This window comes from Brassica napus, chromosome A3 (genome assembly GCF_020379485.1).
Source record: "Brassica napus cultivar Da-Ae chromosome A3, Da-Ae, whole genome shotgun sequence".
Taxonomy (NCBI): domain Eukaryota; kingdom Viridiplantae; phylum Streptophyta; class Magnoliopsida; order Brassicales; family Brassicaceae; genus Brassica; species Brassica napus.
In genome coordinates, this window is record NC_063436.1 from 7,113,555 (window position 1) to 7,139,261 (window position 25,707).

Genomic DNA, 25,707 nt, shown 5'->3' on the forward strand with positions numbered 1-25,707 from the left:
TCATCACAACAAATGAACCAACTAGATAAAGAAACGAACACTCATGAACAACACTTTAAGAGTCATCTAAATAAAGATAATAGATAGACAAACCTAACGACAAGAGTTGGAAAATTGACTCAAAACCCGCAGGTTAAACCTGCCACTGAGCATGTTTGAATCAAACAATTTTAAATATTTGAAATGCGCGTGCATGTTGATTTATTTTATGCGAGGCAAGTGTAGGACGGCCGGATTTAAGTTATGATACTTGCCCATCAGTAAACTAAAAACTTTCAAAAATATATATTGAATTATAAATATTTTTTTTTTTTTTTGTAAAAATGAATTATAAATATTACTAAATTATTTTTATAAATATTGATATAACATGATAATCCCACGATTATTTCCTTTAGTTTAGCAAAAAAAAAAACATGATAATCCCACGAGTCATCCACAGAATTAAATAGTGCGGGTGCATGTAATATTATTTTCTCTGCAGGTGAAATGTCATTTGTTTAATCAAAAAATATTTCAAGCCGTACCGAGGCAAATTATACCCGCTTTCCACTACGAAAAGTCCTTTAGTAACATACACACCCATACAAAAAAAAATATCTTCCTTTCATCTTTACTCCTTCAAGTTGATTAAAACCCCATACGAAGACATTTCCTGTCTGTGTTAAAAGCAAAAAAAAAAAAAAAACATTTCTTTCTTGTCTTCTCAACTTCTTTCAAGGACCTTGTTGTATCCATTGTTCTAGGGATTCTTCACATTTGCCCTTCAGGTAGGTTTATGCCGTGTCTATGCCTCATACCTGAACAAAATCCATAGATATTGGCACCAAAAACTATTAACTAAACTGAAATTAGACAATGTGTTGATCATAATCGCTAATAACAAAATTTGTTTAGCAAACCTAACATATCATAAGCCTTGGCTCTTCTCCAAAGACTTTTGCATGCCTTATTTACAGGATTATGAAAGCAAAATGCGCGCGTGGCGTCCCTTATAGCAACCAAAAGCTGTTGAAGGAAGGGGCTTTGAAAGGGCTTAGCAACCGAAATAATGGTGTGAAATTGGATAACTATATGGGCCTTTTTTTGTTGAGTCTAGAATGGGCGTTTATACAAGGACACTTAGCCCACGTAATACCCACGGGATACAAATACGGACGTACTCGCGTAACGGCGATTCAACTCGTTGATCGAGGAGATGCTGGTTCAGTGGTTTGTAAACATATATTCTCGAATAATCTTGGCGATAATGATTGTAACCGAGTATCTTTTTAAAGTGACTAACTTTAAAATATGAGATTGTTCATATGGCTAAGGAGATGAAGAGGGAGAAAAACAATACAATACTCTATTCTTTCTTTTAAAATAGAATAAAAGTAAAAATAAAGTAAAAATATTTCAACCCTACTCTAAATGAACAAACAAAAAATAAATTATTCTATTTATGAAATAAATTTTATTATAGAATGAGATTTAAAGTTGAGTTAAATTAATTTTTACTCTATTTTAACTTTTACTCCATTTAATAAAAAACGGAGTGGAATTATACTCTGTCTAAACAAGCCAAGAAATAAAAATATCTCAAGATGAAGTGACGAATGATTATTCCTGTAATAGTACTTAATGCTGCAGGTGGCGAAGCAGTAAATGACAATGAATTGTAATGAGTAATGGACTAGATGCTGCTGTTTTCTTATTGGGCATTTATTTGTTTCCACTTTATCAGTAGCTTTAAAAAAAACAAGTGGAGATGGCAGAATCCGTGAATCGAATTGTTATATCATAAACTACAGGTATTATCTTATCAGACTCATATTATCTTGTCTAGCTGAAAGTTTAAGACTCATTCGTATATGGAAGGATTATTAAAAACTTAATACGTAAATTATAACAAGAGTTTGAGTTTCGAGAGGAGATGGAAGAACAAATGATTGAATTTTAAATCGAGGTTTATATGTGTCGATTATGTAGAAGTAAGAGTAGTGTACAATGAGCTAATTTCATTTGCATTTGTTAATATAAACATTTTCAATAACATTTATTTGATTAAACGTATGGAGAAAAATGGTTCTCTCCACAGCCAGCCAAAAAAGTATACTGAGAAAAAGTTTTAGGGGTACAACAATCACATACAGTCTTTTTACAAGTTTCTCATACTAAAATACAAAAATTAAAAAAAGTGGAGAAAGAGGAATAAAGAGGAATAAATAATTGTCCCTCAAACAAGAGACCCGATTTCGTTTTTGAAAAAAAATCTGTTACTTATCATCTATTTAATTGTTGACTAGTGTTGGTTTTTATCCTCTTTTATAAATTGATATTTATTTTCATGTATAGCGTTATATATTTTACATGTGTCACCGTATAAATAATTGTATAATGATTATTTGGATAACTAGTTTTTACAAATTAGAATTAAACTCAAATCCAATCAGATAATATGGTTACTTTTAGTTATTTGGTTATTTTTAAATTATTTTTAGTTTGAATAAAAAAATACTCAAATCGTAATATGATTATTTTTAGTACAAAATACTTGAACCGTAATATGAAATCACTTTTGGTTGTTTGGATATCTTAAAGTTTTTATACATCAGAACCGAATCCATCTGGACATAGGAGAACACGACTTGAAATACACCCAAAAATTTATAATACGTGATCAGAGCCTAATTTTGAACCCAAAAAACTTGATACGCGAAAGAAACGATATATACCCAAACTGGCATCCGAACACCCATGATTAACTATTTCTTTAAGAAAATAAAAAAATTATTTGTTAACCTTTTTGAATTTTTGTCACAAATGAAATAATTTTATTCAAACATGTCAAATTATTATGGTTGACATGTAAACTAAATGTTATCAAAATATTATGATAAAGACAATTAATGAAATAGTTAAGAAAAGTGGAAATAAATGTAAAATATGTAATAAACACTTTAAATAAGTAAGTTTTGATTCATAATGTATGATAAATTTTTCAAATTAATTAGAAAAGATAACAAAAGAAGTGTTAAAGTTAGTTTTTTAAAATGAAAACCGTAAAAAACCATTTAAAATAATCAAGTATTATTTTATACTTCGATTTTAATATAATAGATAGAGCATTTGCATTGTATACACAAACAATATTTCCTAATTAGTGATCTACCATTCGACACTATTACGAACTATGTTTAAAATCTAATGACGCTAATACTCCTATCCCCTACATGTATCATCCCACAACCATCATCTTTTTCATCACCTCTAGACTCCTTCGAACCCACCGTCTCTCCATTCCTCTCCACTTCTTTTTCCTCCGCACTCGCCTCCGGATGGCACTCGCTTCCGGATCCTCTGCCTCCACCGTCGAGCGTCTCCACCAAGCGATCCGCCTCCTCGATGCCCAGCTCCGCCACGACGTTGTCTCTCGCCACCCCAAGCTCCTCTCCCAGCTTTCTTCTCTCTCCGACGTGGATATTTTTCTTTCCTCCTTCCGTTTAACCGTCTTCTCTCTTTACTCACAAGTTGTGTTTTTTTTTAATGTTTTTTGGACGAAGCTTTTTTGAACTAGAATTGAAATTGCTTGTCAAGGATATAATTGTCATTTTAAGTGTCCAGTACCTACATCCAATTGTCTAGTTTTACTGTTTAGGATAGTTGACTAAATTCCTACTTTAAAGTAAATTAACTCTAAAAAATACATAAATTATTATTTTTTGCAGAAATTCAAGAGGGTTATTCTCTAGTTATCTAGATCTAACCATATATCACCTGAGTGTATCTGTTCAAAAGCATAACGTACATATAAGCTAGGGTTTGGTTGTTTAATGTGTTTAGAATAATTTTCTTGGATAGTAAATGTCAATTCCAATGGATAGAATACCAAATTATCAATGGAAAGAGACGTAAAAAAATTGAGAAACTAATTTGCTTACTTGTCACAATATCACTGATTAAACTTTTTTGTGTTTAAAAATTAATTACAAATATCAAATTCTATTGTTGTTATACTAGAAACGATTCTTAGCTAACTGACCAGTAATGATACTCTTAGTTTCTCAAGACAAAAAAATTAATAATATTAAAATAAATTCAGTTATAACATATTTGATAAATGTGAAATGAGCAAGAGTAGTAATGTCTACAATTCTTATATTTTTCTTAATTTTTTATTTATGGAAGGCTTTTCGAGAAATTATCAATATATGCTCTAAAATTGCGCCACATATTTTAGAATTATATGAGTTTTACTTAAAAACTAATATATCACCTATACAAAAAAAACATGAAAATTGATTTTGATTTTTATATATTTAAGTGCTGCAAATTACTATATGAGTGTGATTGGTAAATAAAGGAGGAAATGAAAAAGTGAAACTCAGTGAAAAATGTAAAAGATGAAAATATGAGAAGAAAAATCTATATAGAGTAAAATCATATACCTCTAGCATAATCAAGAGTAATATTTAGTGTCTCTTTTTCTCTTTGTGTACAGTACATAGAGTAAATAACAAAAATTTATGTTCCACTTGATTGGTAACATTTTAGCTCAACCTAGAGTAAATATTGATATAGAATAAACTTTTACTCTATTAATACCTTTCACTCACACCCTGTGTGTAGAGCTGGATTGCGGGTCAAACCCGCCCCGCTGACCCGCCAACCCGCAGATAAACTGATTTTTTTTACTCAAAAAATTTGACCCGCTTGACCCGCAAGAAAAAAATATGAAATCCGCACCCGCCCCGCTAAAACCCGCGGGTGATCCGCTAGACCCGCGGATAATATTAATAATATTAAAAATTATTAATTTAAATATTTTTTATTAAAATAACAATAAAATTTAATATTTTAAATATTTTTTTATTAAAAATAACAATAAAATTTAATATTTTAAATATTTTTTATTAAAAATAATAAATATTAATCTATTTATAATTAAAATTAAATTATTTTTTAAAAATTTTCTATTTAAAAATAATATTTTTAAAAAAAAAATCTTTTCTTTTTTAGTTTTTGCGGGTTGGCGAGTACCCGCACTGAATTTTGGCTGATCCGCACCCGCCCCGCATAAAAATCACTCAACCCGCACCCGCACCCGCGAACCAAATTTTTCAAATCACTCGATCCGCACCTGCCCCGCAGCGGATCAAATGGGGCGGGGCCCGCGGATAATGATTCATATTCCCAGCACTACCTGTGTGTATGTATGGTAGAGTCGAGTAGTCAAACGCAACGCGTCCACAGGGAGTTCGTCCTGCGGTGCACGTGGCTGTCTTGTCGTTAAAACGCATCGTTTTAACTTTCATATTTTTATTTTTATTTCTCTCGTTTACCCCCGCCCAAAAAAACCCTACCCGAGGAAAAATAGGTAGAAATTAAAGAAAAAAAAAAGGAAGAAAAAGAAGAAAGAATAAAACGCTTAGTCTCTCCGGCGACTTTAACCGTACCTCAGAATCAAATTAGGGCACAGAGACCTCTCGGAGACAGAAGCTATGGGAAGAAAAAAACTAGAAATCAAGCGAATCGAGAAAAACAGTAGCAGACAAGTCACCTTCTGCAAACGACGCAACGGTCTCATCGAGAAAGCTCGTCAGCTTTCTGTTCTCTGCGAGGCATCTGTTGGGCTTCTCGTTGTCTCCGCCTCCGACAAACTCTACAGCTTCTCCTCCGGGGATAGGTAGGACTTCTCCTCTCTCTCTTATTTTTTTGCCCTTTAAGCTTTCTTCTCTTTACTTTACTAATAAAATAATTAAAATAAAATAATTAAAAGACACTTAGATTTACCCGGCGAATCTCTTATGGATTTTTCGGTTTTGTTTGTTATTGTTTCCTCTATACATGATATAACCAAAATTGAGGAAGAACAATGTTGTGATGAGCTAAAGCTTCTTACTCAATCTCCCTCTCTCTTATTTTCTTCGTTTTTTTTTCTATTTTTCTGCATGGATTTTATTTTATTTGTTAAAAATTTGCATGTCCGTCAAGATCTTCTCGATACGTTGTGATGAATACTTGATGTTCTTTAGTAATGTTTCAAGCCATCTTTTAGTTCATTGGCTTTAGGGATTTTGCATCAGAAAATTAATTAATCTGTCTGCCTTTATCGTAACTACAATCATTGGTTCGCTCAGATCTGTATGCAATGCACTGCGAAGAGATCCTTAAAACTGATGTGGGGTTAATGCTGGATACTAGATCAAGAGTTTTGATTTGAATGTATGCGACATTGTGCAGCTATTGACTAAAAGATAATTTTAGATCTTCAAAATTTTTATCCTTTTTACCATGAATTATTACTTAAGATTATCCGAATTTTAAGGTTTCTAACTGATTCTTGATTTTCACACACAGACACACACATACATATATATATATATATATAGTATTTTTTTATTTAAGAAAATTTAACCTCACAATTAGTTCTTAATTAACTCACATATGCTATATTATTTATGTGATGCAGTATCGACTTCGATTCTTTAATCGGCAATCGTTGTGTGTGTGCATATATTTGATACTTTGTGCAGCACGTAATGTGCATCAGTTGGTCTAACTTTAGACTAATTTTAATTCATTGTTCTCTTGGATTCCTATACATTGCAATGCACTTCCGGGAGATTTGTTATAAAAATAGTATGGAGTTGATGGTAAAATAGATCATTAACTTTTTTCAAATGTATGATAGATTGTGTATCTATGGACTAAGATTAATGTGGATATATGGTTTCAAGGAATTTCTATCCTACAAGTTTCTACTAGTTTCTACTTTTTAGTTTCCCATCCTCGCAGTGTGATATACATTTATATGCTACATATTAATGTGACTGGATATTCGTTCATCTTTCTTATTTTCATTGTCATTGTCTGCATTAGATATCAACACTTTGTTCCTATTCTCTCTGAACTATATTAAATTAACGTTGTCGCTTTGGTATATGAAATCTTGGGTCTTTTGTCTTGGGAAGTGCAGCAACACACGCCATGTTTCTTTGGCTCCTCCTGGAAATCGACAAGCCCACAAAAAACATTCGTCTTCATAAAAAATACCAACCCCTTTAGTATCTCTCTAGATTCAGTATGAATCCTACATTGTCAAATTAATCGATGAAGTTTGTACTAACACCCGCTAGTATAACCAAGTCGTACTAGTGGTTTGGTGAAGATCATTGATCTCACTCGATGCATACTTTGCTAGGATTTGTTCGCCTTAGACTGAATGCTAGGTTCAGCCTTGGAGTAGTCAAACTCCTAGTTTTGCACATGAAAATGTGCAAAAGATTAACTTCACAATGGAACTCTGAACCTATTAATACAAACTGTAAACTGCGTTGGTAAATTTTTTCGAAATGCGTTAGACGTCTCTGTAACCTCATAAATAGAAAATGTAGTATTTGTTTCCCCTTATTTTGTATGTCTTCGTTTTATGGAATACTTTTCTATATGCACCAAGTGAGAATCAAAAGAAAGTTTCTTTCACTTGGGACACTTTATTTTACCTCTATGTAATATATATACACTCTCATTTAAGCCTCAGTCGTCGTTCCTGTTATAGTATCAAATTATTATAAAATGGAAACACAAACCTGAATGCAAAGAAACAGTTGTGGGTGTAGAGGCAAAACAAAGTGTATTTGACTTGAGTATAGGGTTCTTATGTACCTTGGTTAATTTTTATTTAAGTGACTCAAAAGCCAGCGTTGAAGATGAATTAATTGATAGATTAATGGATAACATGTACAGGTATTAATGTTATTATGACTTTTCTTTGTCAAAAGAATGCCATTTTCAGTCTATCAAGTATATAAATAAATACATGTAACCTAACACAACTATTGGAAAATTAAACTTGAAATACTTGGTAATTTTAGAGGGCTTTTTTATTATTATTGAGATTGCTTAGAAAGGATCAGAGCATGTTAAAAATAAGAAATGGAAATCCTTATGTGCTGCTGCTTAAACCTGATTACTACGGTTTTTTCTGAATTGTTAGCAAATTCCAGGGTGCGAAAATTAACCTTTTGTTTCATTTCTCTTTTAATGTTTTGATAGATTCCAGTGGTGTCTTCAAGGGTTAACAAGTAGTTTTGACTTTTGATCTCAGTTAACATTTTTATTTATCTTTTCTCCAGACTGGAGAAGATCCTTGATCGATATGGGAAAAAACATGCTGATGATCTCAATGCCCTGGTAATACAAACATTTTGAATATTTCCTCATGCAGTATTTAAGGATATAAGTAAGGCTTAGAGAGCTCCATATATACTGGTCAGAACCAACTCGCAGCGTCAGGTTTCAACTTACTTTTTGTGGGCATGGCTCACGGGCATTTAAACTGCGTGTATCATTCCTATTTGAGAGCTGTAGTTGTCAAATATTGTTTTCAACATGGAAGAGGTTATCTATCGATGCTTCCTTTAGAGTAGTTTTTCGATAAACATATGTAAACACATGTTTTTTTTTTTTTTGAACTATAATGTAAACACATGTTGAGAACAAATTTCTTAAAACTTGAGTTTGTTATGAACTATTATTCGCCAAATGATCCTGTGTGAGGTTATTGGTCCACGTGCATATCAAATTTCTTAAATACACTGGTCTTTTACCGCCTCTTTTATCCTTCTCCGTGAACAGGATCTTCAGTCAAAATCTCTGAACTATAGTTCACACCATGAGCTACTAGAACTTGTGGAAAGATTAGTACTAACTGAGACTATTTTTGCTCTCCTCCTTTCATTACAAATATATTAGGGTTTCCTGTCAATCTGTGCATATATGCAGCAAGCTTGTGGAATCAATTGATGATGTAAGCGTGGATTCCCTCGTTGAGCTAGAAGATCACCTTGAGACTGCCCTCTCTGTAACTAGAGCTCGGAAGGTACATCGACTCTATAATGTGTTCTCTTTGTTTACTTTGTTTGTCGAAAACGATTGTGCACTTATATTTAATTTGTTGCAGGCAGAACTAATGTTAAAGCTTGTTGAAAGTCTCAAAGAAAAGGTTAGATTTGTGATTTTATAGCACTTATAGATATATTCTCGTGTTGAGAGCCTCAAAACACTTGTGTGTTGTATTAGTTTTTTTTTTTTTGGCACAATTGTTGTATTAGTTTCTCTAAGTGTGCTTTATGAGCTCGCAGGTCTACATCAAACTTCTTCACAATGCATCTTGTCTATTAGGGATGTTGCAAATGTTTTGGATACCAAAATCTGAAATTAATTGATGTACATGTTGTCCTTTTAAAAACAGGAGAATCTGCTGAAAGAAGAGAACCAGGTTTTGGCTAGTCAGGTAACGAAAAGCTACATTCTTTATAAATATGCAAAAGCTAATAAGCACTTCTTGCACATATACACACACTTACTTGCAGATATATACATATATAAGCACTTTTAATATAAAAAAACATCTCGAGATTAATAAGAGCATTTTGGTTTTTGATTAGATTTTGTTTATTCTGTTTTCGTGTGCCAATGTTTATTCTCTTTTTCTTTGGTCTGGTATTGGTTGAGGAAAATCTCGATTCGGTTCTAATATTGTGTATATATATATAAAAGAACGTTTATGAAAATAGTCTAAATTTTAAAGTAAAGTAATAATAAAATTATTTTAGATGAGCACAACAGTTTAAAACCTAACCCTGAACCCTAAAAGTAAATTCAAAACTATTTCATAAACCTTGATACTGTTACCCCAAAAATTAAGAAGTGGTATAGTTCTTTAAATATAAATGATTCAGTCTTTTTATACTTTGGGGTTTTGAGGTTTTCCCCAATTATATATCCAATGAAGCCTGGGTTTTGATAGATATATAATTTTGATATAGTAAAATCTCTTCCCTGTTGTTGGACATAATTGGGTTTTGGTAAATTGGTTTGAGATTTATGGAACCGATTGGGGTTTTTGTTGTTATATGGTTTAGGTTGGCTTGGGTAAGATTGGTAGGTTCAAGTATCTAGCCATAGCTTTCCTAGCTAGTTCAGCCAGGTTGATTATAAACTGGAAAAGCTAGATACCTGCTTTGGAGAAAGATGCATGTTCTTTAAACTTGAAAGACCTAGAAGCTTGAAAGTCAGAAACAAGACAAACTAAATTTTGAAATCCAGATTGCTATATATTTGATGGTTGGTAGGAAAAGAAAAACTAAATTTTGAAATCCAGATTGCTATATATATGATGGTTGGTAGGAAAAAAATATTCTCTTGTATTAATAAGTCATAGAAGGCAAAAAGAGAAGTGAATATGTTTTTGACCTATAATTATCTTTACAGATTGAGAAGAAAAATCTTGAGGGAGCCGAAGCTGATAATATAGAGATGTCATCTGGACAAATCTCCGACATCAATCTTCCTGTAACTCTCCCGCTGCTTAATTAACCACCTTTACTCGGCGGTTAATCAAAATAAGAAACATATAATCTAAAGATAACCTATGTAGGTTTTACTTTTCGCAGCTTAATTAACCACCTTTACTCGGCGGTTAATCGAAATTAAAAACATATAATTAACAAATAACCTATGTCAGTTTAACCCCCTGATAAAGATGCACGTTGTACATCTTAGTTCTCTCTCTGGCTGAGGGGCTGTGTAATAACTATGCTTAGATTAAATAAAAATATATATCTATTTAAGACAAGATCTTTGTACCTTCGTCGAGAGAGAACATTGAAAAAAAAAAGAAAAAAAAAGAAGATTGTAGCGAGTTAGTTTTTGTGTTCTTCGCTACTGGTAAGACTTTGAATTTGCTTCACGGGGAGGATGTCTACTGCCCAATTTGCAACGGAAACGTGGACCCCTCTGTATTTATTGTCTTCGAAGTTAATATGCATTTATCTAGTGTACGGGTCGTCATGGGTTTTCTATGGGCCTACGTCGGTCTCATTTGGCCCAATAGGTTTACTTCTTAACATTACTGTTCATGTGTCCGACCCACCCCTTGAAATAATCCACATTTACAAAAAGATATTCTTTTGTTGCAGGCTTCGTAAGTTGACATACGACTAGTCGCATGATCTTTTGACAATAATAATTAGTCGTTTTGATTAGGATTAATGATGTATTTATGTTTACCACCAAATTCCTCTGGAAAATATACTGTTATAACAAAAGGTGCTGGTGCTTTCTGCCCGTTCTCAAGTCCATGGATGTATCAACATTACGGAGTAGGCATTGAACTACAACATCTTCACATAATAACAAAGGGTAATGTATATTTAGAGATTGGTAATGTATATTTAGACATGCATGGGTAATGTATAAAGGGGACTGATGCTGGAAACGTTTCAGGAAATCATTTCATGAAACTAGAGTAATCATACCACGGTATTTAAGAATTTATAGAAATACAAAAACAACAATCACACGATGACGTAACGATAACATCCACCTGTAAGAACATCAGAAACAAATGCGACGCTTGCTACTATTGTAGATAGATGAAAGTTTTGTTCTCACAATTTAACAATGGGATGTAAGATTATTTTGTCCAAATAATTGTGGAAAACTAAAAAAAAGTGAATTCAATTTTTTTTTAAATAGCAGAATATGATTGTAATAAACTGACAAAAATCACATAATAGTGGATGATCTTAAAATATCAAACAAATTATAAGTCCTCTAAATAAAATTTATACCATTAAAATTAACAACTATAACATTATGCAATTTACTCAACTACAACGAGTTCGGCTCTCGATAGTCTTATGTCTTTTTTTTAAACACATTCTTATGTCTTCTTATATTTCTTCCGTTTTATAAAGTTACTTATAGAGAAAAATTTTGTATCAAGAAGATCTATTTTTTTACATTTTCAATGTATATTTTATTAACTAATTTTTTATGAAAAAAAGATAATCATAAAAAAATAGAAATTTAATGTGTTTTATTAAAATGTGTGAAAAATCTAAAATATACAACATTTTAAAACATATGGAGTATAAAAAAAGCTCACACAAAAATAATGGTTCACAATTATATAATTAACCCCTTAAACTAAAAATAAATGTCAATAAAAAAATTCATGCGTAAAACACAGATAACCCCTAGTACTATTAAAAAGACGTTCGAAGACAACTTCAAAGTGAACCAAGTGACCACAATAATTATGGAGTGGGAAGCTTCTTTGCTTGATTAATCATTTTATCTGGTCAACTATCTTAATGACCAAGTCTAATCGTAAAAGTAGGGTAAAATATATGACTCATTCTTCATAAACAGTATTTGAACACAACAGAAAATCATACCATTACTTATTAATGTAAATACTCAAACTAATGACGGTACAATTCGCAGCAAATAATGATGTTATACATATGATTGCTATTTATAAAAAACCCACTGAATCCCCATCACAAGTCTGTAATAGTAGTTGGAATTCCTGAACGAAAAAGAGAATATCTAAAAAAAATATTTTGAATAGAATCATAAATTTTATTCATACTTTTGCTTATTGAGATCCTTGATAATACATGATTCAAACTAAATAATGGATTAGTTTCAGTGTTAGAAAAAAACCACAGAAAATATGTATTGGGTACTCAAAATCAGTAGCTTGTTAAAGCATTGTTTTAAAAGTTGCTAGTAGAGAATAAGATAATTTGATCCTTATGGATGCCAATGTTTGATCTTCAGCAGTCAGCACATAAATCCATAAACAAATACCGTTTTATAAGGAAAAAGAAGTAGCCGTTATTATTGATGTCATTAGAAGACTTGTTAGTTTTAATTAGAAGACCTCGAGTGAATTGAGATAGATAATTTTACAAAGGTCATCAAATGAAAACCAAAGAAAGAAAGAAGGCTCTGAATTGAGATAGATAATTTTACAAAGGTCATCGTTGGGTCTCAAAAGTTTCAGATGTGCTCTGGATAGTTTTCGTCCGTTGTTGAACGGACTTCTTTGCTGACTCTTGGACCTGCGTTTCTTTCCATACGGTGATTTGAAGTTATTGTGTTAGATGCTCCTTTCCATCTTGGCTCCTCTCCTTTGCTTTGTCTACTTATCCACTCAACGGAGAGGATGTATTCTCTGAATCCTTGGTTGGCTTATAGATTGCTCGCTCTAGTCTTTTCTACATTGGAATTGGTACGGCGGTGGCGTTTTAGCGAGTCCGTGAGCAGAACAGGTTTAGCATTCTTTGTTGTGAAGAAGTTGGTTGGTGTCGCCTCTCCATTTCCAGATGGAGTCCTCGCTGCAGCTTATAATAAGAGTTCGTCCTGTCCTGGTTGGTTCGCTGATCTCTTAATTCTTCGGTGGCTTCTTCTTGAATGTTTGAAGCAGTATAATGAGGTTGAGGTCTTGGTTCAATCAGAGGAAGTTGCGGTTTCGTAGGAGGTTTGGTCCCAGGTGTTTCGGTTCTTGGACCCATGTTTCGGGGTCGGTGTGTGTGGGGTGCTATTCGGCGTGGTTCTGGCTTTTCATCGTGGACAGGAGGTTCAGGTGTTTTTCGGTTCTGTTAAGTTCTTGCCGCTTGTCCGCTTGGTTGACTGTGGTCTCTTGTTAGACCTCTGGTTGTTTTAGACCTTGACTATGCTATCTATGGTTTTGATAAAGGATTGTAGGAAGATCTAGTTGTAAGAAGTTGCTTTTGTCTTAAGTTATGTTTCAGTGTAGTCTTTGATGCCTTTGTATGGCTTTTAGTATTCCTTCTGTGGACTGTTGTTTCCGGGGATATCAATGTCTTCCGCCGGCTCTGATTGTATTCTACCGAATGTTTAATATAAATCAATTGACGGAAAAAAAAAAAGAAGGCTCCTCTCAGTCCACACAACGGTCACTTGCTAAGAAGCTGCGACTGGGACCACCAAGAAACAAAAGAAAGTAATCCCATCAAAATACAACTCATAAACTCTAACGGACCGACAACGTTCATAGAATCTGTTTTTATTATTAAAAACAAAAGAATAAATTGAAAAAACGTGAAGAGTCATCAACCAAACACTTCTTTAACACTGATACGTTAAACCACCACATGCCCAAATTCTTTGTTTATTTCCTTAACACTCTCTTCCTCTTTCCTTTTAGACGTGTTTTTGACTTACTTTTAAATGTCCATATTACCCTCACGGACTCCATTATTACCACTTTGAAAGTCTTCAACATTCATTAATAGAAACCTCTTTTTCTATCCTAAAACAAATATCTCAAAGGTCGAGAGAGAGAAAAACATCAATCTTCGAACTCAGAATTCTCTTACACGATGTCTTGTTCCGTCTGTAATTCTCCGGTTTTTTCTCCGTCGTCATCACTTTTCTGCAGCAAACCTTCTACCATCCTCTCTTCGCCGCAAGAAACCATCTCTCTCACTCTTTCTCATCTCAAACCTTCCTCTCCTTCCTCCGCCGCGGCTTCCCTCAACTCGCCGTTCCGCCTCCGTCTACAGAAACCTCCGACCGGTTTCTCTCCGGCGTCGTGTACCGGCCAATCACCTCCCGGAGGGGTTCTGAAACGCAAACGCCCCACGAGGCTTGATATACCGATCGGTACCACCGGGTTCGTTGCTCCGGCGACGCCGAGGGAGGAAGGTAGAGAGGTGGAGAGGGAAGGCGATGGCTATTCTGTTTATTGCAAGAGAGGAAGGAGAGAAGCTATGGAGGATCGCTTCTCTGCCGTAACCAATCTCCAAGGAGATCGCAAACATGCCATCTTCGGAGTTTACGATGGTCACGGAGGAGCCAAAGCGGCTGAGTTTGCGGCCAAGAACTTAGACAAGAACGTTTTAGAAGCGGTTGCTGGTAAAAACGACGAGTCAGAGATCGCAGACGCGGTGAAACGCGGTTACTTGACCACAGACGCTGCGTTTCTCAACGAGAATGACGTTAAAGGCGGTTCCTGCTGCGTCACGGCTATGTTCAGCGACGGGAACCTCGTGGTTGCCAATGCCGGCGATTGTCGCGCCGTCATGAGTGTTGGAGGAGTCGCGGAGGCTCTTTCTTCCGACCACCGCCCGTCTAGGGACGATGAACGGACAAGAATTGAAACCACGGTGAGAATCTCGGTTTTTAATGTTTTATACAAATGGAAAGTATAGTTTCTAAAAGTAGATTCAATTTTTTTTTTTGTGCAGGGTGGATACGTTGATACGTTTCGAGGTGTATGGAGAGTTGAAGGATCTTTGGCTGTGTCAAGAGGGATCGGTGATGCTCATCTCAAGAAATGGGTTATAGCCGAACCAGAGACGAAGACGTTGAGAATCGAGCAGGACCATGAGTTCTTGATCTTGGCATCTGACGGTCTATGGGACAAAGTGAGTAACCAAGAAGCAGTAGACATTGCTCGTCCCTTCTGCCTAGGAACCGAGGAGAAGCCATTGTTGTTGGGCTGTAAGAAGCTTGTCGATCTTTCGGCTTCACGAGGCTCATTGGATGATATTAGTGTGATGCTGATCCCTTTGGACCAGTTCATATAAGAGAGATCCTTAGATATTTTAGATAGAAATCTGAAGGGCTTGCGTCCATTTACCTTTATTAATTTGACTTTGATATAATTCATTTATTCATTCTTTCTAACTTGAAGAGGTACTTGTATGAAACGAGCATTTGGTCGAATTTAATCTAATTATTATCAGTTCCTTATTATTATTATTATCCTCCGAATTTGTCTATGTTACAATCCAAACACGGGGTGGATAGAAAGAATAGTTAGAGAAGAATGATAGCAACGTATATGAAAGTTTGAACGAAAAACAATGAGTATGTTTGTTCTGATTTGTGGCTGAGTTTGTTGTGCATCGTGTGTATTGGGGATGTGTTTAAGCTTAATTTGCTCTTTAGTTACCTTAGAATTTAGAAAGAATGAAAGGACCCAAGCTATTCCGGTAAACAATTTCTAAAAAATTTCACCAGCATTGGGCCAAACTGGAGTTTAATTTTGAATATCAGTTGTATTTGTATCTTAATTTCTTTTTTTTTGGGACCAAGCTCTTGACTGTTCGGAAACTCCAGGGAAACCACAAGCTAAGCGTCTGTTAACTGAGACAAAGTTATTTGAACCATAAAGGATGAAGCTTTGAAGCACTTGTATCTTATGTCTAGTGGCTTCTGCGAAGTGGAAGACGGCAACGTTGCAAAGTCACGTACTTGAGAAGAAGGCTATGTTGAGCTGGTGATATTTAGAAGCAAGAAATCCCAATGAACCGACTGAAGCTCTGATACCATGATAACATTTATGAAACTAGAAAGATAGAGCTCATAAAAGCTATTATTGAAAGATAGAAATAGCTTGTAAAGCTTTATCATATGCAAGAAAGTAAAGAGAAAGAAGGTTTAGATACATGAGCTAGATAATGGGCTTTCGGTCTTTACTTGGGCCTTGCTAATAGATGGTTCGTCTCTGGGCCAGATGGTTGATGCGAGTTCCTAGCCTACTATGCGAATAGCAGTTTGCATGGATAAATTGGAACCTTCCCTCACCCTATGGACTCTGGAACATGTCATGGGAGTCTTTTTGACCTCGGATGTGTATCTGTGCAAGGTTTAGGACGATGACATCACATAGAACACATATGCAAGCAATGTTGTTGAATGTTGACATGGATTTAACCCCTTAACTTTCGATGCATTTCATATCAACAAGAGTTAAAATAGATTAGAAATATATTGTGTGGAACAAACATAAAAAAGGTTTATGTCAAATTTATCAATATGAAAGGTCTAGAGCCGGCCTAAGTATTTGAAGGCCGCGGAAGCAAACAAAATTAATGGATATGGGAGGTAAAAAAAGAGCTGAGGCTCCTCAGCAATTTAAACACATTTACAAACCATCACAACTAGACTATAAAAATAATGCAATATTCAACGGCTTCTAAATATATATTTGAATTGAAAGCACAAGCAGACAAGCTCAAGCTTTCTTTGTTTGAACTTGGGATGGGCTCTGGTATATAGACCTTAATTATATTTTGACCAAGAACTCATTTCCGATATATCACTATTAGAGAATGTTTAGTTTCTCACCTTCGACATGAGATCATCCACAAACGTTTGTTTTTATTACTTAAGAAGACAAAAAAACTTGTATGACTTGTAACAACCAAAAGCAAGATCCTCCACCGCCAAAACACGTCTCTGTTTCTTGTAGTCTTTGATTGCTTTGTTAAGCCTCTAAATTAATTCGTCCACCGGTTGAATTAAAACCCTTGAACTGAGAACCGTTACTACTTTTGGTTGTGTCTTTTGTTGGTCCTTTTAGTCTAGTAGTAGTAGTTATCACATTTTACGTATTCACATTAGACTTTCAACCATATCGATGATGGACACTTACGTTACTTTGAATCAACACTATCAGATTGTCCTAAACATTTTCATAGATTGAAAACTCAACTTTATTTCAAAGTAAATTTAAAATTTGTGAGGTGATAATGATTACCGACACGAAGAAGGTCGATAAAAGGATAAGGAGAACAAAATAAGAAAAGAAGGATTGTGTTTGTGAAAAGTGGAAGAAGACAATGGTCAAAGTGAGAACGAAAAAGCAACACGTGAAATATAAACTCATGTTTTTGTGTTGTAGGCGGAGAATACGTTGCTGTTTCTTTGTTTTCTCAATGGATTCCAAAACGACACGTTGTTAAGCTTTTCTCTTTTTATTGTTGGTTATTTTACTTTACCAAACAAAGTCTCCGCCAATTTAGCAGTTCAGTCCCACACACACATCATGTGTTCCACCAATTCAATGTAACTAAACTAAATGTTTGTTGATCATTTTGTTGTTCGCATCTCATTGTTTACAAGACGAATGACATTTGAAAAGAAAAAGTTGCTGAATTGTACTTCTCAGCGAAACCATAACTTAAAAATAAATAAGCATTTGAAAAACATCAATAATATTATATATAAATCACATTCGCATGCACGATATCGAAGACAAAGTTCGTCGCCTACGGCTGGCCATTGGTTGGCATTTACTATTCTTTAGACGTTAGAAGCAGTGTCGTTGCCTGTGGTCCCTCAATTTTAGCATTGAATATATACTTTAGTGAATCAAATCATGAAGAAATACATTTTCTTTATAGTAGCCTGTTTTTGAAATTTGAATTATCTGATTCTAAGCATTAGTTTAATGTCTTAATCTAAAATGCATTTGCCTAAAACTTTGTATCAAGAAAGATTTATTCACTTTTAGAATCACTAGGCTGCTTCCATTATTAATTTGAAGTAATGTGCAGTCTTCACTGATCTTTAACTGGACTTTTGACATTTGAAGTTACAGTCAAAAAACCTTACAACTTTGCTTACATTTAAAAAAAAAATCATCATATTAAACTTTGCATAAATACATAAAACTTTGCATTCAACTTTATTAAACTGCAATAGCAGTTCACATAACATTGTGACGGTCCATACCTCCTCAGCTACGCTTATGATGCTTCCACCGTCCAGATTCCACAATTTTGTTATGAGTAAAATACCCATGATACTGCACCTCTTACTACCGATCGATAGGATCGTTATCCTTGTGATACGAGGATCAGTGTGCATGATCTTGAACCGATCCTATATAAAAAAAGTCGAAGATGATGTTTTTAGAGGTTTCCCCCGAGTTACAATAACATAAGCATTTTGTATTGTCGGCCACCTTAGTTTAGAGTTATTTCTGCTTCGTTTTTGTCTTCTTCTCCCACGACACTTATCAACATAAACAGCAACTTCTGTCTCTATTGTGTTTTGCTCTTTGCCATGCATCTTATAGTACCCAAAAATACTATTTATTTTATTTAAAGAAATTATTAAAGCAAATCAACATATTGTCTCTAAAACCACGCGACTTAATTTCAAATAGTTCCTGATTGTCTTAACTTTATTTTCATACTTTTCTCTTTTCCGAGTAAATATATGACCTTATTACTTTTCTCTTTTCCGAGTATATTATACATATGTCCGAGTCGATTTCGATTAGAAAAGAACATTAAAGTGGCATTAAAGTTAGTACCAGCGAATGGCATGTTGCACTTGCACTTGCATTGTCTAATATGTTTTCCAAGTGGATTGCTCGATCTGTAACTTGGTAATATGGTATGGGTCCATTAAATCTCAAAAGATATCTTATTTTTGAACTCTAATCGAAAGGATAACCTACAAGTAGTGGACCGTTGATAACTTGATATAGTACTTCATGTTCACGGAAGGGCAGATCTCTCCCAGAAGCTAACAAACAAAATAAACTTATTTAACAACATACTCCATATATCTACCCTTTTATATATGATAGTTGCGGCGGATTTTCTTTCAGAAAATGACGTTTTCTTAATATTTCATCTGTTCCTAAAAGATCCATATTCTAGTTTTTTCACATATTTTAATAAAACACATTAAATTTGCATATTTTTTGTGTTTATCTTCTTTCCACAATTTTAAACTAATAAAAAATCAATTAGTATAGTTAAAATTTTTGAAGTTTGCAATTAGTTAATAAAACATGCATTAAAAATGTAAAAAATGAAATTTTTAGAAACACATTTTTTCTCTATAATATGTATCTTTAAGGAACGGAGGAAGTATATAAATAGCATAATAGATGGCTAATCTATAGAAACAGCAGAAGTATTTGAAGTTCTTATTTATTAACTTGCTTTTTTTTTTTGCCAACTCATGAGTTTGCTAGTAACTGATAAGTATATTGAATAAATCCTTGATTATCTTTTTTCTTGGTCAACATTATTAAAATAGCATTTTTCATTTCATTTCCTCGAGGATCACGTTGAGTAAATTTCTATGTTTTGTTTCCTAACGAAAGAACAAAAAAAAAGTTATTTAAAGTAGAAGTGGTGGTAAATTTTTTTTTTTTAAAAGTAGATGTGGTGGTGGAGGTGGTGGAGGCACGTCAATAGTACCATCTTCGAGCAGAAACATAGGTGAGTTCGGACAACTGGAGTCTTTGGTGCTCTGTTGGAGACTTGGAGTACGTGGACCAACAGCTTCTTGACACGTTAGATTCACAAAGTAGACCCACCAAAGATATAGTTCTTTAGGTGCTTTAAAGTTTTAAGTGATGAACCTCTCTTTCTCATGTCTCAGATCAAACTTCGTTGGACAACTAACTCTGTCGCTACGTGTAATTGCGGTATACCGATACACTCTCGTCTACATTGATTGTTGACAGTGATTAAGCGCTAACCATTCAAAAAATTGCGTAACTTTTAACATATTTTACTACTCTAGTTAATTGTATATAAAGCGTATTGTGTCTTTTTTTTTTTTGTTCAAAAAAAAAAAGCGTATTGTGTCTTAACTTAAAATTATGATGACGAGATGTGTATTGGTATTAGGCAATAAGGCTTGACAGACTACGGAGTACGGAACCATATCAAGCAAAGTCTATGTTTAGTTAATTCAGTTTGGGTTCGGTTTTAAGCTGGAATCCAGTGGCCAAATTTTTATATAAAATTGGTAATCAATTTGGTCCGGTTCGGTAAAGGGTGGTTTATTGAAAATTTTAAAGTTCTTTGAGGTTTTTTTCTTTTCTTTTCTGATTGGTCTAAACTGGAGTTCCATATTGAGCCAAAATTATCAAAAATACTGAACTATATCGAAGTATTTACATGTAAGTTGTTGACACATGACAGTGACACAAAATAATCGTTTATAAATTATAATTGATGTCATTCTGTAATTATAGGCTAAAAGTTCTACGTATATGATTGGCTTATTACGTGATATACTTTAGTATCACGATTCTAAGAAAAGTGGTGAGTACTTGATTGGTAGATTACCACAGAATATTCCATGTCTGATCGTGTATTAACTCGAGTTAACAAAAAAAGAAAGATGTAATGCATATCAACAAAAGTCAACGGAAACAAATGTCCGAAAATCAATCGACACGTTTAGTTAGTTTGCCGTTCCCATGATTCGTCGGAGAGATCTCATCACTTGTCGCCCTAACCTAATGGCCTCAACAGTAGAAAAATTTCAAGAAAATAAATAAATAAATAAATATATATTTGGAAAATTCTCCTAAATATATCATTTTTAAGTTTTGATCATAAAAATAGATCACAAAGAAGAAAATGACCAAAATATTACATTTAGTAGATAAAATGACTCTAATACCCTATATAAAAAAAAATTAAAAAAAAAATAATTTTTTTATAGTTTTAGATTATAAGTTTTCAAATTCGAACTTTTTTATAATTTTTTTTTTAAAAAAAAAATTCGAATTTTTTTTTATCTTTTTTTTTTAATTTTCTTTTTGTAATTCGAAAATACTTTATAACTATTTTAAAAATTTTTATTTTATAAAATTTTAAATCTCAATCTCAAACTCCATCTCTTAACTGTAAACCCTAAAATTTGGATTAGTTAACTCTAGAGGTACAAGTGTATATTTACTTTTTTTAATGAAATAGTTTGATAATTTTGATCTTTAGCATCTATATTTATGACAAAAACTTTTTTTATTAGTGTTATTCTAGAGTATTTTCTTTTCAAGTTATGGTTGAAAAAGGTAATGAGACAGCCTAAAAACAAGAGCCGTTGACTTATCCATTTTAATATTTTTGTAAGTTTGACATTTGTAAAGTAAACATGATAATTAGGGCTGAAAAAAAAACTGAATCCGAAGAACCGAACCAAATCTTATCCGAAAAAGTAGTACCGAACCCGAACCGAAATTGATTAAATATCCGAATGGGTTCAAAATTTTAGTATTTATATAACCGAAACCGAACCTGTCCCGAACTAAAATATTTCGGGTACCCGAATGTATTCATAATAGATTTATATATCTAAATATGTCAAAAAAATGGATTTAATGTATATTAAAAAACATCCAAAATATACAAGATATTTTGAAATTGTCCAAAATACTTGAAAATATATAAAAATATTTAAAAGTAAATGTCTAAAATAGTTAAAATGTACTCAAAACACCAAAAATACTTAAAATATCTATTGATTTCTATACAAATTTTCAAATTAAACGAATTTATATGTTAAGTTTAGATATTTTAACATATATTATTCAAATTTATATGGAATATATTATTTTGTTCATAGATTTTGAAAAATCAAAAGTATATAATGAATTTAAATATTTTTAAAATAATTTAAATGGATTATCCGAACTTGAACCGAACTCGTAAAGATCCAAACCGGACCCGAACTGAAATTTAGAAATACTCGAATGAGACTGAAATATTTGATCCTGAAAACTCAAAACCCGAATAGAACTGAACCGAACCCAAACGGATTCCCGAACGCCTACCCCTAATGATAAAACTCAAAATATCAAATTTAAAGGTACAAATTAATACTAGAAAATATTCAGACATAAACAAAATAATTTAAACACTTAACTGTACATCCATGTTCTAAAATATATGAAATTTCAAAGCACAACAATTAAGGAAATTAATTTTTATATAAAAATGTTATTATAATTTAAATTTAAATTTAAAAATGTTATTAAAATTAAAATTAAAATTATTTAACTAATTATAAATATATTATAAAATATCACTAATCTTACAGTTTTTAATAAAATTAAAGGTTGCATATAAATATGAAAACATCTTACATATTCAACTTATAAAATTCTATTAAAATTTATAAAAATGGAGCATTTATTTTGATATAATATCTAAAGTGAACTTAGTAATATTGGAACTCAAAATGAATTCAGATCTAAAATAAATAAAATCTACATAATCCGAAATAATACTAAATCAAAATAATATTTCCTCTGTTCTTAAGAAATAAATGATTTAAAATGAAGTTGTGTTTTACAAAGATATATGTTACCTTTTCTAGCTGTCAAAAAAAAAAAAAAAAAATATGTTACCTTTTCTATATACGACACTCAAATAAAATGACAGTGTCTAAGAGGTAACGAATCAACGGACCTGATCAAACCGCAACTTGAAACTTATTATGGATAAGGATGATATGGAAAGTACTCGGTTTTCTTACAGAACATCCCAAGAACATCACCAAGTGTCGTACTGACTTCATCAAACCGTTCTCCCAATTATCCATTTGTCTAATATTATAATCAATAATTCGAGAGTTCACCACTGTTCTGAATTCCCAAGTGGGAAACTTTTTATTTTATTTTAAAATGGCTTAAAATGGCTTCACGATTTCAAATGTCAGAAAGACAAGTAGAAAAGAAACGTCCACGTCGGAAATTAATAAAACTCGCAACTTTATTTGTCCTTCACATTTGACACTTCCACACACGTATATATACCGTCGTGTGTACTTCATAATTTACACAGCAAAGTTAGTTAGCAAACAAAAACACATGGAGAAACAGAGCATCACAAACACTTCTTCATCTTCGTGGATTCGAGGTTCTTGTATCGGGAGAGGATGCTTCGGAACGGTAACCAAAGCCATGCGTAAGATCGACGGAGGAGTTTTCGCCGTTAAGTCAGTAGATCTCGCCACGTGTCTTCCTTCTCAATCAGAGTCCCTCGAGAACGAAATCGAAATCCTCCGCTCTCTGAAGTCTCACCCACACATCGTGAGGTTCCTCGGCGATGACGTGTCCAAAGAAGGAACGACGTCGTTCAGGAATCTCCATTTAGAATATTTACCGGAAGGTGACGTGTCAAACGGTGGAACCGTAGTTGACGAAACTCTCCTCCGCCGTTACGTATGGTGTCTCGTCTCCGCTCTCGGTCACGTTCACTCTAACGAAATCGTTCACTGCGACGTTAAATCGAAGAACGTTCTGGTCGTTAACGGCGGAAGCTCCGTTAAGCTGGCGGACTTCGGATCGGCGATGGAATTTAAAAAACAGACGGCTGGGATTGCGCCGCGTGGAAGTCCGCTTTGGATGGCTCCGGAGGTGATCAGGGGAGAGTACCAAGGACCGGAGAGTGACGTGTGGTCTCTCGGTTGCACCGTCATCGAGATGCTCACCAGAAAGCCAGCGTGGGAAGATAACGGATTCGACTCGCTGAGTCGGATCGGGTATTCAAACGAGCTGCCGTTTATTCCGGCGGGAGTTTCGGAGCTCGGTCGCGATTTCTTGGACAAATGCTTGAGACGAGATCGGAGTCAGAGATGGAGCTGCGGCCAGCTTCTGGAGCATCCGTTTCTGTGTCAAGATCATCACTCGTTTGTCACCGAGTCGTCTCCGCGTTGCGTATTGGACTGGGTCAACTCGGATTTCGAAGAAGATGAAGTGAGCGATGTAGCTAGAGTTGAGTCTACGGTTTCGGCGATGGCAAGGATGAGTAAATTAGCGACGACCGGAGGGGCAAAATGGGAATCAAACGGTTGGATTGAGGTGAGAGCCAATGCTTTCGAAGAGTCAGGGGCACAAGGGGAATATCTAGTTTCAGCAAGGGTAGAATCGGAATTGAACACGTCCGTTAGACCGCCGGGAAATGAAGAATCCACGTCGGCGATGACGTGTGAACTATTGCTGTTACTTGTGGTAGAGAATATTCAGATATATGTCAAGTTTTACAGCATTATTATTCGTGTTATATATTTTTGTTATCATCATGAATATATAATAATAAGAAGAAGTTGCGAGAAAAAATCTCTTTCATTCTCAGCCTTAACTTTTTATTCGGTAATGCATGTGATTCGGATCGGTCTATCTATTTCTTGAAAGCTCTTTTACGTGGTGTGATGAGCGTCCTAACTCTCAACTGTTGCCTCTTTTTGTTGATAACTCTCGTCTACACAAATCCCATCTTGGTTTGGTAGTGGTAGCTTCTTGACCAAGTATTATTATTTTTATTATATATTGAAGGTCGTTAGAGAGGAACTAAGACCATGCAAGTAGTGTAGTTAGGCCTACTAAACTAAGTGATTAGGGGTCAACCTGAAATTGCCTGCCTCTCTTTAATTTTGTTGTGGTGTAGATAAACTAGTTAGGTAACATAGTCTGTGAACTATAAACGTTATCAATGTTAAAAACCAGACAATAAACAAAGAAATAAGGAGCAAATGGAATATGACTATGAAGTGGTGGGCAATGTTGGATTGCCACAACTCCACAAGTTTTCAATTTTGAGAAAGGTATCAACATAGATTATACGCTACCTTTTAGAGTGTTCCACTCTCTTCATCGCATATCCTTTTTTCATTTTCTATTTTATTTTTGTGCAACACTTTCTTTGCTTTTTAGTGGATAATTGTACTTAAAATTCCAATATTATATATTTTTGCATGGATATTAAATATTTGATTTCTTTACGAGTTTATAATAATTGTATTGTAGTTTATGTTTAATACATTTACATATTATGTATACTTGGCCAACTTAGCCAATACCTAGGTGGGTAGGGTAGTGCAGTCCAGCAACCCTTTTCCTTTTACGACTCTTTTGTAGGTTATCCATATATAAAAAAGAAACATGTAAACGTGAGAAGGCTTCGTAGTTGAATGAAGGTTTGACCCATAGTAATATTAATAAGAGAGCCAATGTCCAATGATAATACAATTTGGGAAAAGTCTTCGGGAATGCCAAACAATTAAAACATTGAATTTGCTGGATTTTTGTTGAACTCAGGAATGAAATGTTTGACTGCTAGGGAGTAAACAAAATGCACTTTTAGGTTGGCCCCAACGAGATCATTCAGCGAGGAATCACTTATATGGGGACTTTCCGAAAGGCGAATCGAATGGTTTGTGCGTTTCCATGAACAAGAACATGGTAAACAGTGGAAGTTGACGACAACGTATTAACCTATATAATACTACTATATTGCAAGTGCACATCAACCAAAGTAACGTAGAAGAGATCAAATTCATTGATGATAC

The 25,707-nt window shown here is 34.0% G+C and overlaps 2 protein-coding genes, 1 long non-coding RNA gene and 1 pseudogene across 6 annotated transcripts; 3 read left to right on the forward strand and 1 right to left on the reverse strand.

Annotated features, from left to right (window-relative positions):
* Window positions 1-514: 514 nt before the first annotated feature.
* Window positions 515-5,699, reverse strand: LOC125603288. Its single transcript, XR_007335385.1, has 2 exons — window positions 5,543-5,699; window positions 515-800 (listed from the first exon to the last, which is right to left on the reverse strand). It is a non-coding gene; the product is annotated as an uncharacterized LOC125603288 (long non-coding RNA).
* LOC106387891 (MADS-box protein FLOWERING LOCUS C) lies at window positions 5,023-10,624 on the forward strand. Of its 4 annotated transcripts, none has more exons than XM_048774394.1 (7): window positions 5,025-5,668; window positions 8,121-8,178; window positions 8,623-8,684; window positions 8,770-8,866; window positions 8,948-8,989; window positions 9,239-9,280; window positions 9,912-10,243. In XM_048774394.1, the coding sequence occupies exons 1-7, from the start codon at window positions 5,484-5,486 to the stop codon at window positions 9,999-10,001; spliced, it is 576 nt and encodes a 191-aa protein (XP_048630351.1). In that variant the 5' UTR covers window positions 5,025-5,483; the 3' UTR covers window positions 10,002-10,243. The 4 variants fall into 4 exon arrangements, with proteins under 4 accessions (XP_048630345.1, XP_048630351.1, XP_048630354.1 ...); XM_048774390.1 differs by lacking the exon at window positions 9,912-10,243 and adding an exon at window positions 10,261-10,624 and having other exon boundaries at window positions 5,201-5,668; XM_048774388.1 differs by lacking the exon at window positions 9,912-10,243 and adding an exon at window positions 10,261-10,624 and having other exon boundaries at window positions 5,023-5,668; window positions 8,770-8,989.
* A 3,430-nt stretch (window positions 10,625-14,054) lies between these two features.
* Window positions 14,055-15,567, forward strand: LOC106387890 (probable protein phosphatase 2C 25). Its single transcript, XM_048774386.1, has 2 exons — window positions 14,055-14,972; window positions 15,054-15,567. Exons 1-2 carry the CDS (start codon window positions 14,187-14,189, stop codon window positions 15,393-15,395), a joined length of 1,128 nt encoding a protein of 375 aa, XP_048630343.1. The 5' UTR covers window positions 14,055-14,186; the 3' UTR covers window positions 15,396-15,567.
* A 7,507-nt stretch (window positions 15,568-23,074) lies between these two features.
* On the forward strand, window positions 23,075-24,663 carry LOC106441711 (annotated as a pseudogene).
* Window positions 24,664-25,707: the final 1,044 nt, after the last annotated feature.

Coding starts and splice junctions, on each gene's coding strand:
- LOC106387891 (XM_048774388.1), top strand. CDS start 5,484: ATGGGAAGAAAAAAACTAGAAATCAAGCGAATCGAGAAAAACAGTAGC. Junction 8,179..8,622: donor CTGATGATCTCAATGCCCTG/GTAATACAAACA, acceptor CTCCGTGAACAG/GATCTTCAGTCAAAATCTCT. Junction 9,281..10,260: donor ACCAGGTTTTGGCTAGTCAG/GTAACGAAAAGC, acceptor TTATCTTTACAG/ATTGAGAAGAAAAATCTTGA.
- LOC106387890 (XM_048774386.1), top strand. CDS start 14,187: ATGTCTTGTTCCGTCTGTAATTCTCCGGTTTTTTCTCCGTCGTCATCA. Junction 14,973..15,053: donor GGACAAGAATTGAAACCACG/GTGAGAATCTCG, acceptor TTTTTTGTGCAG/GGTGGATACGTTGATACGTT.